Genomic DNA, 21,167 nt, shown 5'->3' with positions numbered 1-21,167 from the left:
ATTCGACGTCTTATGTTAACAAAATGTTCGATTTTGTTGATTCATTTTATTAATTCCCCTCCTTGTAAATGATTATTTAGCATACAATCGTTCAAAGAAAAGAAAAGTGTTGCCTTAGTCTGTACTGTGCAACAGCGGAGTTACGATATTGACTAAATTAGTCCCCGACAACGGCGCCAAAAACTTGATCGCAACTTAGTATGTCTATAGAATACTGACTGCAAGTGCACATTCGTGTGGCGTAGCTTTAAAGATTATCGAACCCAAAGGACTAAAAATCAACCTACCGTTATATAATGTTGCGGTGTAAATCTAAGGCTAATGATGTTCGATTAACGAATAAGGGGGGCGAAATAATTTAATAAAGTCTAAAATTAATTATGGGGAAACACCGGTATGTAATTATCTAACATCAGGGATTCAGTAATTTATTGGCACTGTTTCGAATGACACAAAAAACTTCTTTCAGTGAAAACTATTGGTTTAAAAATCTTTGTCTCACACTCTCGTGTTTATTGATTCCGACTATATAATTGGACCTAAATGATCGCTCTCGTTGTGTCATAAAAAATCCTAAAATACTATTTGAAAACAAATAGTGTTCAGTTAATTTTAAAGCGCTCTCGCTGTATTCAAAATTAACATTTCATTCTTACTGTCCAGTTAAAATTTCAAACTCTCGTTCTTATTAATTTTAACCTCTAAACTTTCTTTTACTCTCGTAATAAAACAATTTCAATATTAATTCTAAGAATCGAACCAGAAAAGAGAATTGATTTAGAAAATAGTTTGTGACAATTCATTACCTAATTCCTTCGGCTTATGATTACATACCGGTATTGATAAGTTTATCCAGACATGGTATTCATAACAGATTCACAATCATAAATAGCAGACATAAATTTAAGCATGGTTGCAGACATAAAATTATAATGGTAAAACATGTAAAATATAAAAACCTGGAAATTTAATTGAAGATTGAAATATGCTTTGAGTATCAGATGCAAATCCTCCACAGACTGATAGGTTTTTTGCTTCTTTGTCTCTTAGAATATAAACCAACCGAAATTTCCGGAACAGTAAAACCTAAACTAACACTGAAAGTCTAAAAATAAACTAAGGGGCTTTTGATTTCTGGTGTAGAAATTAAAAGCTGAAACGGGAGTGGAAAGAACAAAAGGAAACTGGAAATTGCAGAAGAAAATAGGATGCTCTGAACTGTATTGCAAAAACTGGGTAAAAACTGCCGAACCCCCAAATGTTGTTTCGGTCTCCTTTTATAAGTCGTCTTCGTAACAATTCAATGAGAGAATTTAGGGGAAGTGGAAGTTGCTTTGCTGAAGAATCGGTTCTGAGAGTCTTGTGGAGAGGAGAACGCTGAAGTTGTGGAAGTTGAAGTGTGACTCAGTCGTGGAGAAAAATATGGGAATAAAACCACATAAAACACTTGTGGCGGGGGGCACAAGTGTGAGGGACGTGCGTCCCTTTCTTCTGCAGCAGACGTGGCCTAAAGGGGCGGGGGCCACAAGCGTGAAGGGTGGGCGCCCCCACCTTATTATTCCAACGTTGTGTGCACCTTGGGGGTGGGCGCCCCATTGCTAGAGGGTGGGCGCCCCCACCTTGTTATCTTTTTTTCTTTTTATTTTCTTGTAAATTAAATAATGGGCCTCCAACACAGTCTTTTGCATTTCTTCATTCTTTCACCGAATAATTCTTCGAAAATACTTTAATTCTCTTCTTTTTAATAGAACTCGGGAAAAATTAAATACCTGAAATAAAACGAGAATACCAGCATAATACTAAAATAAAATAATATAATTAAAGAAAAATAAAGACAAAATCTATATTAATCGAATCAAATGTACGATATAATTTCGTGTTATCAGTGGTTTTTATACAAAACTATATTCGGTGGCGGAGCCCGATTTTTTTTTTAATGGGAATAAAAGTGTAGTTATTTTGACTTTGCTAATAAAATAATTAAATATTTATTATAACATTTTAATAAAACACTTAACACAACAAATAATTTTACAAATTAGTAATTATTGAAGAGAAATAAGAGACAAAAATAAATTTCATTTAAGCAAAAAAAAAAAACTATACTTCTAAATATTACTAATTGTGAGTGTGTGAGTATTTTTTATATATTTTTATGACCATTATTAGTTCTTAATGAATGTATTAATAGATAAAATTAAGTTAATGTTGAATTCAAAATAAAAATATATAAACTTCAGATATTTATAGAAATGATGATGCATATATGAATAAAAAAGAGAAGGATAACAAATTTAAGACAAAGTGTGTAAGTGAATAATTCATAGTAAGTGAACAAGTGTTTTTTAATAAGTAAAAAAATAACAGCAGATCTTATTCAAGATTACTATCATCATATAAATTAGGTAAAACTCATCATAGAAATTAGGCAAAGTAAATTTTGATAAGGTGCCCAAGTTTACAAATAACATACAAAATTTTTATGTAGCAAAAAACAGATGGATAAAGTCATGTTGGGATTGAAAAATTATTTAATACTACTATCAAAACAAACTTTTGTTTTCTTGTGGGGGCTTTAGCTCCTAAGTTGTTACATGTGTATCTTCCACTGACTATATTGACTAGATTGTAGATGTCAAAGATGCTGATAATTGTGGTTATCGCTCTGTTTCAGCATTGCTTGGTAACAAATTAAGAAAGAGAATCACACACTTGTCAGCCAACATCTTATCAAAGATTTATACGAAATCATACACGACACTATATGGGAAAAATGAAATTCATCCATCTCTTATTCATTGTGTTAGTGGTTCAGCACCGGAGGAAAAATGATGTGCTTCCCTGAAATGAATAATCTTATAGAAAATGCATATAATAGGATGTGTAATAATCTGACAAGATATGATTTCTCAAAAATATTTTTCCCACTTTGAAGTGGCTCACCTTGTAATCCAATCGGATATATTATGTTTATTGGGTAACTTTCAAAATCACAACATTCTGTTCAAGTTTTCTCAAACCCTGAGTGGACATCTCATTCCATAAAAGAAGATAAAAGTTGGATGGATAATTTTTTTGATAGGAATGCGGAGTTTGCCAAGTTAAGAAAAATGGAAAAATGTAAAGCATGGAAATTCAAAGGTCGAACCATTTATAGATATAAATTTAGGTGGTGACACATATTTTAATGTATTCTAGTTTTATCTTACCAGGCATTTCAGGTGGAGACATTTTCTTTTTGTATATAATGTTGGATTGATTTATTCAACAATGTGTTTCAGGTACTTTTTGAAGTGTTTTAATGTATATAACATTACTTGTTAAAAATAAGGAAGTTTTGTGCGTAACACTATCTGTTTGTAATATTAACTTCTGTAATGGATGAATCCAAATTTTAAAATACGGACACCCCATAGTATTTGTTATGTTATCCTTTCATAAGAAAAAGGGTCATTTGGTAATTCAATATCCATACAAACCCTTAATTGTACCTAATTTATTCTGCATTCAAACTCTAGAATGACAGTTGAGACAATATAACTTTTGTATGGTCCTTATTTCTCTAAAACTTGTATAGACATGCCTTTGATGTAGATGTAACTATCAAAAAATACTATAGAATGTCTCAATATTGGTATCTCGCATTTGTTAACTTCAAAAAATGTGAGTTTGGATCTTAAATTTAGGGTCACAGAGGGCACCTCTCTTGAAGTTCTGAAATAGAAAATGGATAATCTCTTGTACTACCCAAAAAATCGTAGGATGGTTAAGATCGAGTATCATTCACCCTCGATTGATGAAAAAGGAAAGTTAAAGTTCGGCAACTTTCAGTTGAAGACGGGTGAAGATTTAAGAGTTATGTGGAGTATATTTCATTGTTACGAAAGAAATTATCCAATCAAAGTGGATGCAAATGTGGCGAGATCGATCAACGACATCCAAAAGATGTTGAAATATCCTCAACCATCTCTAGATCATGAAGTTGAAGGATAGAAAAACACTTAGAAAGGGGGGGATTGAATAAGTGTGACTTTAAATCTTGGACGATAAAAATAAATTGCACAATTATTTTTATCCTGGTTCGCTGTTAACGAAGCTACTCCAGTCCACCCCCGCAGAGATGATTTACCTAAACTGAGGATTTAATCCACTAATCGCACGGATTACAATGGTTTTCCACTTAGCCGCAACTAAGTCTTCCAGAGTCTTCTGATCACAACCTGATCACTCCAGGAACAACTGCTTAGTTCACTCCTAAGACTTTTTCTAGAGTCTACTGATCAACACGATCACTCTAGGCTTAGTTCACTCCTAAGACTTTCTGCTCAGCCAACTGCCAAGACTTCCTGCTCAGCCAACTGCCAAGACTTCCTGCTCAGCCAACTGCTAAGACTTCCTAGAGTATACTGATCAACTGATCACTCTAGTTCCTTACAACTTAATGTAATCTATTCAAGAGTTTACAAATGCTTCTTAAAAGCGATAATCACAACTGTGATATTTCTCTTACAATTTAAGCTTAATCTCACTAAGATATTACAACAGCAATGTAGTGAGCTTTGATGAAGATGAAGATTCTGAGTTTTGATTTGAACAGAGTTTCAGCAAGTTAATTTGAATTGTATTGGTGCGAAATCGTTAACCTTGCTTCTCATCAGAACTTCATATTTATAGGCGTTGAGAAGATGACCGTTGAATGCATTTAATGCTTTGCGTGTTCCGTACAGCTTTGCATTTAATGTTATACGCTTTTGTCAACTACCTCGAGCCTTGTTCACGCTGTGTCTACTGACGTAGCCTTTAGTAGCTTTAACGTTCCTTTTGTCAGTCAGCGTAGTCTGCCACGTGTACTTCCTTCTGATCTGATGTTTGTGAATACGACGTTTGAATATCATCAGAGTCAAACAGCTTGGTGCATAGCATCTTCTGATCTTCTGACCTTGAAGTGCTTCTGAGCGTGATACCATCTTCTGATCTTCAGTGCTTCTGATCTCATGTTCTTCTGATGCTTCCATAGACCCATGTTCTGATTCTGCTTCGACCATCTTCTGATGTCTTGCCAGACCATGTTCTGATGTTGCACGCTGAACCATTTGAGACACAACTTCTGAGCGCTGAATTATGCGTACTCTTTATATATTTCCTGAAAGGGAAATTGCATTGGATTAGAGTACCATATTATCTTAAGCAAAATTCATATTATTGTTATCATCAAAACTAAGATAATTGATAAGAACAAATCTTGTTCTAACAATCTCCCCCTTTTTGATGATGACAAAAACATATATAAATGATATGAATTTGCGATCAGAAAGAGTAGACGGCAAAAGACAAATTACACAGCTATAGCATAAGCATATGAATATGTCTCCCCCTGAGATTAACAATCTCCCCCTGAGATAAATAATCTCCCCCTGAAATAAATACTCGAAGAACTTTGATAAAAGACTTCCCTGATTATTTCGGTAGAGACGATCATATGAGCTTCTGCCTTCAGAGAAATCATAGCTTCTGACTTCTGCTTCCATTGGACAGCTTCAGAACTTGAATTTCTTTGATCTTCAGAACATTCACAGCTTCTGACTTCTGCTTCCATTCAGGACAGCTTCAGAACTTGAATTTCTTTGATCTTCAGAACATTCACAGCTTCTGACTTCTGCTTCCATTCAGGACAGCTTCAGAACTTGAATTACTGGATCTTTTAGAACATTCACATCTTCTGATTTCTGCTTCCCTCGGATAGCTTCAGAACTTTGAATGTCTACCAACATCACTTCATGCTAGATTTGTATCAGAACATTGTTGAATGTACCAGAGCATCATCTGAGCATCTCTACATCCTGAAATGTTACAGAACAAAAACTAAACGACAAAAGTCAGCATGAACGAGTTAGAACATAAAATGTATATTCAAATACATGATATGTATCAGAGCTAAATGTATCAGAGCATTTAGGCTAAAAACATGTATCAGAGCAAATAATGTATCAGAGCCATAACATTATATGTATCAGATCAAATAGAATTTTGTCAGAACAGGATAGACAATGATATTCAAATTCTATTATCAGTGCTTCTGATTCATTCTTCTTTCTTGCTTCTGATCTCTGAAGCTTGATAGCACTCAGCTTGCTTCAGTTTCCATGGTTTTGCTTCTAGTGTTTGCTTTGAAGATTCACTTCACTTCTCTGTACCTGCAAAACACTTAAACCATATAGAACTTGCAGTTCTTGTTAGTGAATGTGTGGGAGCCTTTACCCAGCAACTGATAGATTTAATCAAATCATTTATCATTTATCTTTCTCCCCCTTTTTGTCATAACATCAAAAAGAATATTTAAAAAGATTCAGATGTATAAAACGACAAAAGAAAACATTTACTGGAATGTAAAACACAAGGAAACTTTTCATTGATAATCAAAAGATATTACAAAAGGTTCCTATGTTTAACAAGATGAGAAACATTCCTAGCAAATACATAGTAGAGTTTCCAAAGAGGAAAACACTACAAAAATTAAAAACAGAGCCCTAGCTAGACACGCTCTGTGTCAACCCATCAAGAATCCCGGAGGACTTCTTGTCTTCCAGACTGAAACCTCCACTGTAGGAGAGATCCCAGAACCAAGGAGGAAGTGAGGGACAGTTCACAGACAGAGAGCTAATGTTGCAAACGGGGCTTTCCCTCAACATAGACGTTGAGCCTATCTTCCCACAACTCAAGAAAGTCTTCTGTCTTTGGATGAAAGTTGATAACAACATCAAAGAAGAGTCTGACTTGAGCGGTATTAGAAGAGCCATCCCGAGATGCACAGAGATCTGTCGCCTTTGAGTCATGGAGCTTCAACAGACTTAGGGTGAATCGCTAGGTTTTGAGAGAAGAAATGAAAAACGAGAGAGAGAGAGAGAAGAAAAAAACTTTAAGAGGAAAACAAAGAGATAGGAAACCGAAAACCATTTTGAAGATTATTTAAAGGAAAATAAAATGAAACGAATGATGGAAAGCATTTAATGTTACGTGACGTGAGGAGAGATAATAAAGACGAATGAGGTGACTAGCACAGTTACCTATGGTCGGCGTCCCTTCAACTGCACGCGCGCATATCCATGAATAGTAACGACAGGTTTACCATCCCGAGATAAAGCGTAACAGCTGTTTTGCTTTAAAAGAGGTTCTGAATCAACTTAGACAATGAAACGTTAGTAATAACCGAATCATAATTTCTAAAAGAATTCAATCAGAACTTCTGATTAAAAAAAATGTTCCACATTCATTTCAGAAGATACTCATACATGAGAACTTCTCATCTTCTCATTCTGGGCATAAATCCATACTGATGTTCTTCAGAATGAACTTAAACCTATCTTCAGCTAGGGGTTTTGTAAAGATATCAGCCCATTGATGGTCTGTATCAACAAAGTTTAAAGATATAACACCCTTCTGAACATAGTCCCTTATGAAATGATGTTTTATCTCAATATGTTTAGCTTTTGAATGAAGAATAGGATTCTTAGATAAACATATAGCAGAAGTATTATCACAGAATATAGGAATGTTACTCTCAAATATCTGATAATCTTCTAACTGACTTTTCATCCAGAGCATCTGTGTACTACAACCAGCAGCTGCGACATATTCTGCTTCTGTGGTTGATAGAGCAATGGTTGCTTGCTTCTTGCTGTACCAGGAGATTAAGTGACTTCCAAGAAATTGGCAACTTCCTGAAGTACTTTTTCTTTCAATTCTGTCTCCAGCATAATCAGCATCGCAGAATCCTACTAAGTTGTATTCTTTAGATTTTCTGTAAACTAAACCAACATTAGTAGTACCTTTCAGATACCTTAGAATTCTCTTAACAGCAGTTAAATGAGATTCTCTAGGATCTGATTGGAATCTAGCACACAAACAAACACTGAACAGAATGTCAGGTCTAGAAGCAGTCAGATATAGAAGAGATCCAATCATACCTCTGTATAACTTCTGATCTACCTTCTTACTTACCTCATCCTTACCTAGGATGCATGTTGGATGCATAGGAGTTTTGGCTTCTTTGCAGTCCAGAAGATTAAACTTCTTCAGAAGTTCCTTCACATACTTGGTTTGGTGAACATATGTTCCTTCTGATGTTTGATTTATTTGTATTCCAAGGAAATACTTGAGTTCTCCCATCATGCTCATTTCAAACTCAGCCTGCATAGACTTAGCAAACTCCTTTCCAAGTGTAGCATTAGATGTTCCAAAAATAATATCATCCACATATATTTGACAAATTAAAATATCCTTTTCAAAGGTTTTACAGAAGAGAGTAGTGTCCACTTTTCCTCTAGTGAAACCATTATCTAGAAGGAAAGAACTTAAGCGTTCATACCAAGCTCTGGGAGCCTGTTTCAATCCATACAATGATTTCTTTAGTTTAAAAACATGATTAGGAGACATAGAGTCTTCAAAACCAGGAGGTTGATGGACATAAACTTCTTCATCTATATAACCATTTAAGAAGGCACTCTTAACATCCATCTGATAGAGAGTGATGTTATGTTGAGTGGCAAAAGAAATTAATAGACGAATAGACTCTAACCTGGCCACTGGTGCAAAGGTTTCTGTGTAGTCAATCCCTTCTTGCTGACTATAACCCTGAGCCACCAGTCTGGCTTTGTTCCTTACCACTTCGCCTTTCTCACTGAGCTTGTTTCTGAAGACCCATTTTGTACCGATTATATTGAATCCATCTGGTCTAGGAACAAGATCCCAAACATCATTCCTTGTGAACTGATTTAGTTCTTCTTGCATAGCAATTATCCAGTCTGGATCTTCTAGAGCATGATCAACAGAAGTTGGCTCGATCAAAGATACGAGACCTAATTGACAGTCTGCATTGTTCCTAAGGAATGCTCTTGTTCTGATTGGATCATCCTTCTTTCCAAGAATGACATCTTCTGAATGACCAGAGATGAGTCTGGATGATCTTCTAACAGATGGTTCTTCAGAAATGCTTAGATCCTCCAGAGAAGCTGATACTTGATCTTCTGGTTCTTTGCTTCTGAGAAGCTCTGCTTCTGATGCGTTGCTTCTTGGCTCAACAACTTCTGATATGTCAATATCACAACCTGCAAAATTATCAACTTGCTTTGGTTTTTCAGAACCAAGCTTATCATCAAACCTGATATTGATTGATTCTTCTACAACCAATGTTTCAGTATTGTATACTCTGTAGCCTTTTGAGCGTTCAGAATATCCAAGAAGGAAACACTTTTGAGCTTTGGAATCAAACTTACCAAGATGATCTTTAGTGTTCAGAATAAAGCACACACATCCAAAAGGATGGAAATATGAAATGTTGGGCTTTTTATTCTTCCACAATTCATAGGGAGTCTTATTAAGAATAGGTCTGATAGAGATTCTATTCTGAATATAACATGCAGTGTTTATTGCTTCTGCCCAGAAATGCTTAGCCATATTGGTTTCATTGATCATGGTTCTGGCCATTTCTTGAAGAGTCCTATTCTTTCGTTCTACAACCCCATTTTGCTGTGGAGTTCTAGGACAAGAGAAATCATGGGCAATACCATTTTCTTTGAAGAATTCTTCAAAGGATTTGTTCTCAAATTTACCACCATGATCACTTCTAACCTTTATGATTTTACACTCTTTTTCAGATTGAATCTGAATGCAGAAATCAAAGAACACTGAATGAGTCTCATCCTTGTGTTTCAAGAATTTTACCCATGTCCAGCGGCTATAATCATCTACGATGACTAATCCATATTTCTTTCCTCTGACAGATGCTGTTTTGACTGGGCCAAACAGATCAATGTGCAAGAGTTCTAATGGCCTTGAGGTAGAAACAACATTCTTAGACTTGAATGCAGGTTTGGAGAACTTACCCTTCTGACATGCTTCACAAAGAGCATCTGATTGGAATTTCAGATTAGGGAGTCCTCTGACAAGATTCAGTTTGTTAATCTGAGAGATCTTTCTCAAACTAGCATGACCTAATCTTCTGTGCCAGACCCACTGCTCTTCAGAAACAGACATAAGACAAGTCACCTTCTGACTCATAAGATCTTGCAGATCTGTCTTATAAATGTTGTTCTTCCTCTTGCCTGTAAATAGGATTGAGCCATCCTTCTGATTTACAGCCTTGCAAGACTCTTGATTAAAGATTATATCATAACCATTGTCACTTAATTGACTGATAGATAAAAGGTTATGTGTTAATCCTTCTACAAGAAGTACATTAGAGATGGAAGGAGAGTTACCAGATTTTATAGTTCCAGAGCCAATTATCTTGCCCTTCTGATCTCCTCCGAACTTGACTTCTCCTCCAGACTTAAGTACCAGGTCTTGGAACATAGACCTTCTTCCTGTCATGTGTCGCGAGCATCCAGAGTCCAGGTACCATGACATGTTGTGCTTTGTCCTTCTTGCAGCCAAGGATATCTGCAATAGGAATAATCTTATCCTTAGGTACCCACATTTTCTTGGGTCCTTTCTTGTTAGATTTTCTCAAGTTCTGATTGAACTTGGGTTTAACATTGTAAGCAATAGGAGGAACAGTATGATAATTCTTAATGTGAGTTTCATGATATTTCCTAGGTTGTGTCACATGCTTCTTGGTGTGTGTAATGTGAAAACTTTGTGTATGTGAAGTGTGCCTAATATCATGAGAGTGGCCATACTTGAACTGATCATACAATGGCTTGTATGTGAGTTTCATTTCATCAACAGGTTCAAGTTTGTATGGGGTTTCACCCTCATAACCAATGCCTACTCTTTTGTTTCCAGACACAGCATATATCATAGAAGCTAGCTGACTTCTGCCAATACTTCTAGATAAGAACTTTCTGAAACTTAAATCATACTCTTTCAGAATATGGTTCAGACTAGGAGTGGATTTTTCTGAATCAGAAGGAGATCCAACATTATTGGATAATTTTAAAAGTTTTTCTTTTAATTCAGAATTCTCCAACTCAAGCTTCTTTGTTTCAAATTCAAATTGCTTTTTCAGCTTTTTGTATTTGAGACTAATCTGAGACTTGAGTTCCAGAAGTTCAGTTAGACCGGAAACTAACTCATCTCTAGTAAGTTCAGAAAATACCTCTTCAGAATCTGATTCTGATGTAGATTCTGATCCGTCATCTTCTGTCGCCATCAGCGCACAGTTGGCCTGCTCATCTTCTGAATCATCTTCTGACTCATCCCAGGTTGCCATAAGACCTTTCTTCTTATGAGACTTTTTCTTGGGACTTTCCTTCAGAAGATTTGGACATTCATTCTTGTAGTGTCCAGGCTCATTGCATTCATAGCACATGACCTTCTTCTTGTCAAACCTTCTTTCATCAGAAGATTCTCCACGTTCAAATTTCCTTGAACTTCTGAAGCCTCTGAACTTCCTTTGCTTGGTCTTCCAGAGTTGATTTAGCCTTCTGGAAATCATGGACAGTTCATCTTCTTCTTCAGATTCTGATTCTTCAGGATCTTCTTCTCTAGCCTGAAAAGCGTTAGTGCATTTCTTGATATTGGATTTTAATGCAATAGACTTACCTTTCTTTTGAGGCTCATTTGCGTCCAGCTCAATCTCATGGCTTCTCAAGGCACTGATAAGCTCTTCCAGAGAAACTTCATTCAGGTTCTTCGCAATCTTGAATGCAGTCACCATCGGACCCCATCTTCTGGGTAAGCTTCTGATGATCTTCTTTACATGATCAGCCTTGGTGTATCCTTTGTCAAGAACTCTCAATCCAGCAGTCAGAGTTTGAAATCTCGAAAACATCTTTTCAATGTCTTCATCATCCTCCATCTTGAAGGCTTCATACTTCTGGATTAAGGCAAGAGCTTTTGTCTCCTTGACTTGAGCATTTCCTTCATGAGTCATTTTCAAGGACTCATATATGTCATAGGCCGTTTCCCTGTTAGATATCTTCTCATACTCAGCATGAGAGATAGCATTCAGCAAAACAGTTCTACATTTATGATGATTCCTGAAAAGCTTCTTTTGATCATCATTCATTTCTTGCCTTGACAGCTTTACGCCTCTGGCATTTACAGGATGTTTGTAACCATCCATCAGAAGATCCCATAGATCACCATCTAGACCCAGAAAGTAACTTTCCAGTTTATCTTTCCAGTATTCAAAGTTTTCACCAACAAATACCGGCGGTCTAGTATAACCATTGTTACCGTTGTATTGCTCAGCAGAGCCAGATGTAGATGCAGGTGTAGGTATAGTCCTTTCACTTTCATCAACCATCTTTTAAATGAAGCGTTTTTCTCTTCCTGAATCTTTTCTAAACACGGTTAAGTGCTTGCACCTTAGAACCGGCGCTCTGATGCCAATTGAAGGATAGAAAAACACTTAGAAAGGGGGGGATTGAATAAGTGTGACTTTAAATCTTGGACGATAAAAATAAATTGCACAATTATTTTTATCCTGGTTCGCTGTTAACGAAGCTACTCCAGTCCACCCCCGCAGAGATGATTTACCTCAACTGAGGATTTAATCCACTAATCGCACGGATTACAATGGTTTTCCACTTAGCCGCAACTAAGTCTTCCAGAGTCTTCTGATCACAACCTGATCACTCCAAGAACAACTGCTTAGTTCACTCCTAAGACTTTTTCTAGAGTCTACTGATCAACACGATCACTCTAGGCTTAGTTCACTCCTAAGACTTTCTGCTCAGCCAACTGCCAAGACTTCCTGCTCAGCCAACTGCCAAGACTTCCTGCTCAGCCAACTGCTAAGACTTCCTAGAGTATACTGATCAACTGATCACTCTAGTTCCTTACAACTTAATGTAATCTATTCAAGAGTTTACAAATGCTTCTTAAAAGCGATAATCACAACTGTGATATTTCTCTTACAATTTAAGCTTAATCTCACTAAGATATTACAACAGCAATGTAGTGAGCTTTGATGAAGATGAAGATTCTGAGTTTTGATTTGAACAGAGTTTCAGCAAGTTAATTTGAATTGTATTGGTGCGAAATCGTTAACCTTGCTTCTCATCAGAACTTCATATTTATAGGCGTTGAGAAGATGACCGTTGAATGCATTTAATGCTTTGCGTGTTCCGTACAGCTTTGCATTTAATGTTATACGCTTTTGTCAACTACCTCGAGCCTTGTTCACGCTGTGTCTACTGACGTAGCCTTTAGTAGCTTTAACGTTCCTTTTGTCAGTCAGCGTAGTCTGCCACGTGTACTTCCTTCTGATCTGATGTTTGTGAATACGACGTTTGAATATCATCAGAGTCAAACAGCTTGGTGCATAGCATCTTCTGATCTTCTGACCTTGAAGTGCTTCTGAGCGTGATACCATCTTCTGATCTTCAGTGCTTCTGATCTCATGTTCTTCTGATGCTTCCATAGACCCATGTTCTGATTCTGCTTCGACCATCTTCTGATGTCTTGCCAGACCATGTTCTGATGTTGCACGCTGAACCATTTGAGACACAACTTCTGAGCGCTGAATTATGCGTACTCTTTATATATTTCCTGAAAGGGAAATTGCATTGGATTAGAGTACCATATTATCTTAAGCAAAATTCATATTATTGTTATCATCAAAACTAAGATAATTGATAAGAACAAATCTTGTTCTAACAGAAGTGTGATGTTAGATTTTATGTCAACAAATATTTATGTAATGCTACGTAATCATGTATGTGATAATAAATATTTATTTTAATGTGTGTTTTCTTAATCTCTTGTTTGAAATTACTTATGTATTTTGATAATATGTTATATTATAGATTTCATATTCTAGAAAAATCTCATGTCATGATTTTGTGTTCTAGTATGAAATTTACTTTGTTTTCCTGATAACATGATATATTTCGGATTTTACATTCCAAAAACTCTCCTGGATGAAATTGTGGTGCGTTTAAGTAGTAGTATCAAGGAAGAATCAGGATTCTAAAATCTGATTTTGTTTAACACTGGCTTTGGTATGTTTCATGAAAATGTTGTGTATTTCAAGCTTGTATAGATTTTAAAATCTAAAATCTAAGAGTATTTTTAGAACTTCATGAGAATGTATGTAACACATAAGTGTAATTAGTGAACCAACCCATCCTGTATGTTTTTAATGTTAATATTTAGTATGTTATAAGCTTTATATGTTAATATGTTGCTTGGCTATGTTATTCGACACAATACAAATATATAACTATATCTTAGTAAAAGTAGAATGAACATGTCTAATACAAAAACATTTTAACCATAGCATACAAAATTTTGTTAAGAAAATCATTCAAATATAATTAAACTACATGATGTTTGACTTAAAAAGATCTTTGATTTAAAGTTTGTGACTATAGTTGTACACAACCAAACTACACACAATCAAGTTGCACAAAACATTGCTAAATATTTGAATTACATTCGAATATCCTCTCCACAATAATTACCACCAAAATCTCAATTAGTATCAAGGTTGTTGAAAGAATCACACCTATTTCGTACCTCTCCATTCTTTCCCACCTTAACATTCAAAACACTTACCTTACGCATAGCATGACCAAAATCCTCAAAGAATTTGCTTTCATTTTCCGCATACAATTCCACAAATGGCTTTGTCCTCTTGTCCTCAAACATTAAACTATCAGTAGCCAATAGACCCAACCCTCTTTTCACATTCTTATAATACATGTTGTCAAACTTCTTAGGTGTCATCACGTCATTGTAGGCCGACATCGCGGGGTCCTTTTGGTAATTTTGGCAGAGTTTCTTTAGCCCCGCGGCAAATTCTGGTTTATATTTTGGATCAGTTTCAGCGGTTTTGCTGAAATTGTAGAGCCGGTTGCTAAACTCTTTGCAATGAGAGAATCCTATTGTGTGTGCTCCTACTAGAGCCACCATCTCTTGAATTGTAAACCCTTTTGATGTGAAAATCTCTATCACCTAGCATAGTCACACATTTAGAAATTATACTAACATCGTTATGCACGAGTCTTTGAACTCTGTCTAAAAATATTAGATAAAAAATTATTAAAATGAAATAGATTAGTTTCATTTATAACCTGATTCATTGTCATGTTTGGTGTTGGATATTTGTTTTCCGCGTCAACAGCTCTGGAGACTAGACTATCTTTTCTACCGAGGCCTAACTCGTAGAATGGACCGCCGACTAAGACGACGAGGTCACGCGCGGCTGTTGCGATTATGTCAGAGCATGAGACAATGCCGGGACATTCTAACTCCAACATGTTTTTAGCGCGCGTCACCACGTCAAATCCATCTCCTGAGAGGGAGAGATTGATGTCTGCATCACGCTCTCCCTTATTGAAGGCATTTGAGGATATCAAAACGGAGGCGTCACAGCCTCCAATCATGCAATCGTGGAAGAAGAGGCGGAGTGTAGCACCAGCTGTGGTGGGCGTTAATTGCTGCTTCGCGGCCACGGTTTCCTCCATGATGTCTAAGAATCTTGGACATGATTTTTCATAGTAGTTTGGGGTGAGTTTGGATTGGATAAAGGGAAATAAGGCTAGGAAAAATATAAAGAAAATGTGAGATTTGTATTTACAAATCATATTGTTTTTAATATATCAATATTATTAGAATTCAAATTTATATTCAAAATTGAATCTTTTGAAGAAATGTTTATGATTTGTTTGATTAAGGTTAACGAGATGAATGAGTTATTGTACTATGGTTGATGAGATGAGGGAAATTTGGTATTGTGTGAAGGAATGAAAGGTTAAGGATATGAGGTTGTAGTAAATGGCATTAAATTATATGTGGAAGAGAGGACTTCAAGGAGGTGATGGTTAATTTTAGAGAGGTTTGTATATTTCTTGATTATGCTTTTTTTTCTTCATTTGGTTGAAGAGAAACTTGTCAATCTTGAGGTCCAAATTGAATATAGATAGTGGAATGTTTAATGGTTATTAGTAATTGTAATTTCATATTCAACTTGTATATGACATTGCACGATGTAAATATCCTAATTATGAAAAATTTATTGTATTAGTTTTAGTATATTCAAAAACTTGCTATTATTACTCACTTATCAGCAAAATATTTAGGCTTTATTGGGAGAAATAAGTACTTGAATGACAAACATAATATACTATGATTCATCAAATAAGAATTTCTTCGGTGACTTACTAGTATTTTTTAAATGCAATGCTATTCATCGCAAGGCTTTTGACCAAGAATATCTCACGAATTGTGTTTGACCAATAAAATCTCGTTCTGAAATGAAATATGGGATTAATGGATGTAATTTAGGTCAAACTTTCTTTTATATAAAATGAAAGTTTTAAATATATAATTTCTAACATCGCAAGGTTTTTGTTCAACTATAGCCACCTCAAATCTTAATAGGTATGGATGTCGATATAATATATATGGGGATAGTTTACTGAGCATAAGAGGGAATGGTCTGCGATGGAACTAATGAGGGTGATTGCCCAATGGAGTTTGGCCGTTTAAGGGGTCCTGAGTATAGTAGGTTGTTCAAAGCATACAAAGCAAGATAGTCGGTAAAAAATTAGTTGGGCTTAAGCCCCAAAAAAAAACCAATCTTATGTGATACACATGGTTTCAGAGGTGTCTAAGGAGAAACAACTGAGGAATCTGAGTAGCGGGAAAAATGTTCCTCCCACGATCAAGGGATGACTAATCACCTCTATTGCATGTTTTTTTTTTGGAAGGGATGGGAAAACCTTCTCTTTAAATTTTAGCCCAGGCCACTATGATCTTCTATAAATGCCTTTCCAATATAGAAAAGGGTATCATGAACTTTCACCAGACCCCCACTAAGAGAAAGTTTCTTATGAGCCCTGCATGAGCACGCATTCCCCAACTTCCACTAACCCCAAACACACCAAAATTTATCAAGGAAAAGGTGGGCATCCCTATTGTACTCAAGCGAGCACTAGGATATCTCACCATCCATAGAAATCATACAAGCAAAGCCTTTTGCATCCTATACGAGCAGGTTCTCACCTTCTATTGTACATTTAGAAAGTAAAAATGGCGTTCAGCGTGTTGTCTGGTAAAACTAACCTAAGTCACACTCATCTTCAGCTCACAAGCCACCTGAATCAATTCCTAAGAGTGGTGACAGAGGAAGGCATCGTAACACCCACCACATTGGCCACTTTTATCACGCCATACCAATGGGATTGTTAGGGTCGTAAAATCCATCTCCTCATATAGGAGAGACGCTCGACAAGTCATGGCATTGAATGGCACGCTTGCCAGCCCCATACCAAGTTCAATAATGAAGTTAGAACATAAAATCGCTTGCTCTAAAAAGGACGTCATAGGTATACATCCTCATAACAACGACCTCATGATTGTCACGGTGTAATATGGCGATTGAGATATAAAGCAAGTATTCATTGTCCCAGGATGATTAACACATGTCCTATTATGGGGAGTATTTGAAATTTTGCAATAGATCTAGATGCCATCTAGGCGTTCCAAGGCATGTTGAATGGGATTTTAGTAAAGCTCATAATGGTAAAGAGCCACCTTACTCTCAAGATCGTATTAAGGATGAAAGAGAACTTGAAGATGCTCAAGGTCAAATATCTCATGGTATAAACTCTTTCTACATACAACATCAGCATAGGAGGCCTGCCCTCAATCTTTTGGGCATTACTTTGTCGACATAATACATAAGTATGAAGTAACTGCTCCCTAGCAAGTAGAGTAATCTAAGGTGATCAAGAGATTTCCCAAGAATGCTACTAGTGTAGCATAAGGATAAGTTGGAGGGAGATGGCTGTAACCAATGTTCTGCAACAAGATGTGAAAAAAGTATATTCTGTAAACTTGGACCCTAGCATAGACCTCGAGAAAGAAATAATGACGCCCATATAGGCTGTAAAGGAGGTCCAGACTGGGCCCTAGGAATTCCAAACCACCAAGTTATGTACCTCCCTTACTAAATTGAAGATGGAGAATTTATCGCCCAACTTAGAACAAATATTGATTTATTCGTGAAGGCTCATTTGGACATGCTTGGTATAGACGCCAATGTGGTCTGCCACTTTTTCCCTATACATTTTACTGTGAATTTTGTGATACAGAGAAATCGCAAAGTTGGCAAGGAAGAAGAGGGTAGAGATCGATGAGAAGGTTGAAAAGTTTAAAAATGTAGGTTTCGTAACTAAGATCAAATACCCAACTTGGGTAACTAACATGGTCTTGGTTCAGAAGGAAACAAATAAATGGCAGATGTGCGTCAATTTCACTAATCTTAACGCAATATTCCCTAAAGATCTATATCCATTGCCCAACACTCATCGACAAGTCCCCTGGTTATAAGACTCTAAGCTTCATGGATGCCTACTTTTGTTATAACCAAGTAAAGATGGAGCCTTTGATCGCGTCCAAGATGACGTTCATGTCCAACCATGATAATTACTACTACATTGTCATGTCATTTGTGTCATACCCCAAATTTGACCCCTAAAACATTTAGGTTTTGCATCATCAAACGAGCATTCATACATCTCACATTTGTTTTTAACTTGCATCTTTATGTCATATGATAAGTCATTTTTTTGCATCTTTATAAAAAGTCAACGTTTTGATTTTAAGGACTATTTTGCTAATAGTTCTTCATTCATATCATATCGTTAGTAAAAAGTCAAGAATTTGAATTATTTTTAGCCACATTGCATTATCATATACATTTGTGTTTGGTCATTCACTTTGGAATATTTTGGACAATTTCACTTATGGTCTATCTCACATAAACCTCTAACTTTTAATTTTATTCTACAAGTCCAAGTCCATCATCATGGATTTAATTATGCTTTGAATTGAGTCATTCGCTTGATTAATAATCCATCTTTTAAGTCAAATTGCATCATGTTGCATTTTCCACATATTTTGAATTGAATTTAGTTTAAATAATGCTTTAATCAAACAGATTTTTGAATTAATCAAATGTGAATAAAGACAAATGTTGGGATAAATCAAATTTGTACTTTTCTTTTATTTATCATTTCAATCACATATACATTATACATCATACATCATACAAAAATATACAAAGAGACAAAATCCAAATATCAGTCCCCGGACATCATCATGCCATATCCAAATTCCATAGCTCCATGGTGTCATCGTCTTCTTACATCATCAAAAACTCCCTCATGCTCCATGCTTCACATCATCATACAACAAGCTACAAAAGGAAAACCAACTCAGTTTTAAGTTCATCACCACAACTTCAACATCCATTGACATAACACATACACACAATACATTCATCATCCATTTGGGACCACGACTCACTCGCATAACAAACTCCAAACAATTTTCAAATTCAGTTAACACAAAACCAATTTAAACAAACATAAACAAACACAAGTAAAACCATTGATTCATTTTTTTTTTTCACACGGATTGCAAATATAGCCAAATCTCAATCTTTGATCAATCACCCTTCTCACATGGATCACTAACCTCAATTCCCTCCAATTTTTCAATCTCTCATCACAATTCTCACCATCACTCTCCTATTTAATCCCTCACTCACTAGAAAATATTCATCAATGACAATCATCCAATACTCTACCAAATTTATTTTCCCTCGCAAAAGCTCGAATCCTAAACTGGAGTGAAGAGGAATGGGAGGCGGAAGAGTCTCCTTAGGGGTTTTGGCCTTTGGGCCCAACCCATTTTTGGTTCACCATCCACCTTCATTTTCCAACGTACCCCGCTTTTGTTTCTAGACAATTTTTTTACATACTTCTCTATCTTCGATTTTTTTTACGTACCCCATTTTTTGGATATGCATATCCGAAAGAACTCAATACTTACTAAAAAAAAATTAAAATCGAGTTGAATCAATACAATTAATAGTATTAATTAAAAATATTATTAAATATATATCATTATAATCAAGATATAATAATAATATTAGCCTAATAAATATTTAAATTAACACCTTATTTTTATATATAAAATTAATAATAATAATAAAGATATTTATTTACTATTTATTTATTATTTTTTATGATACATAAAAAAAATCATTTCTTAGACTAAATTTCAAAAACAATTTTATATTTAAAAAAATTCATTTTATAAATAACTATTAGTGTATTTATTTTTTATATAATTATAATTATTGTGTATTAGTTATAATTTTAGTAATTACTAATATGAAATTTATCAATTAGTTATAATTTTTTATGAGTTTTGTTTTTTAATTTATAATTGGAATTAGAATAGAAATATGAACAGGATAATTATCATTATTATTATTCATAACTTATAAATTATATCAATTTTAATATATCTGAATTAATTAATATTTCAAAATTTTCAATTTTTTGGAATTTTTTCGGATACCCATATCCCAAAAAACCTCTGAGAATTTTTTGGAGTTTTTTCGGATATGCATATCCGAATTAACCAAAATCTCAATTATTTTTGATGTTTTTGTAGATGCATCTCCGAATTAATCAAAATCTCAATTTTTTTAGTGTTTTCGAAGATGCATCTCCGAGGGGAAGTTTTCAGCAAGGGTTTTCACCCTATGGAATCTATAAAAAAATTGTCTTGTTTCTATCCCATTTCATTTTGGGCCATTCCCTTGGGGCCCAGCGCATGTAATCTTCTTCGGCTTTCGATTCCTCCTTTGCTTTTACACTCCATCTTGCATTTTATTTTCTTTTTTGTTATTTGTTTTTTTAATAACTAAATTATTTAATTTTTTTAATTAGTTAATTTTGTTAATGAATTTTAATTAACTTGATTATTTGATTGAATTAATTTTAGTCAGTCACCTTTATTAAATTTAATTAGCTTAATTAATTGATTTAATCAAATTTTAATCAATTAGTTTTGTTAATTCAACATCATCCACTTGTTCATAATTTCATCTTGATAACTTCAAAATCGTTTCACAATTAATGCAAGATAATTTCCATCAATTTAAACGCTTAATCAACATCAAGTCGATTTTAAATCAAAAGCGCTTAAAATATTTTTCACAATAAACTGGATAAAAAATGACGACATGGACGTATGTTCTACCTTTTTCTCAAGTATTCAGATACTAGTTATATAGCTTATACATTCAAATATTTGTCTTCAATTCAAAACGTAATAATTAAGCGAGTTTAGTTCAACTCAATAAACGAGTTAAATGGATGAGATTGACGTATGTCCTACCTTTTCCTTGAACATTGAAC

The 21,167-nt window shown here is 35.1% G+C and overlaps 1 protein-coding gene across 1 annotated transcript; it reads right to left on the bottom strand.

The window, feature by feature from the left end:
- Positions 1–14,333: 14,333 nt before the first annotated feature.
- On the bottom strand, positions 14,334–15,648 carry LOC131635453 (peroxidase 31-like). Its single transcript, XM_058906070.1, has 2 exons — positions 15,021–15,648; positions 14,334–14,901 (listed from the first exon to the last, which is right to left on the bottom strand). The coding sequence occupies exons 1-2, from the start codon at positions 15,531–15,533 to the stop codon at positions 14,419–14,421; spliced, it is 996 nt and encodes a 331-aa protein (XP_058762053.1). The 5' UTR covers positions 15,534–15,648; the 3' UTR covers positions 14,334–14,418.
- Between the last annotated feature and the right edge of the window lie 5,519 nt (positions 15,649–21,167).

This window comes from Vicia villosa, unplaced genomic scaffold, assembly GCF_029867415.1.
Source record: "Vicia villosa cultivar HV-30 ecotype Madison, WI unplaced genomic scaffold, Vvil1.0 ctg.001489F_1_1, whole genome shotgun sequence".
In the NCBI taxonomy this organism is placed as follows: Eukaryota; Viridiplantae; Streptophyta; class Magnoliopsida; order Fabales; family Fabaceae; genus Vicia; species Vicia villosa.
Note: the sequence above shows the minus strand (reverse complement) of the source record. Positions and strands in the feature narration are given on the sequence as shown.

Coding starts and splice junctions, on each gene's coding strand:
- LOC131635453 (XM_058906070.1), bottom strand. CDS start 15,533: ATGATTTGTAAATACAAATCTCACATTTTCTTTATATTTTTCCTAGCC. Junction 14,902..15,020: donor CAAACATGACAATGAATCAG/GTTATAAATGAA, acceptor TGACTATGCTAG/GTGATAGAGATTTTCACATC.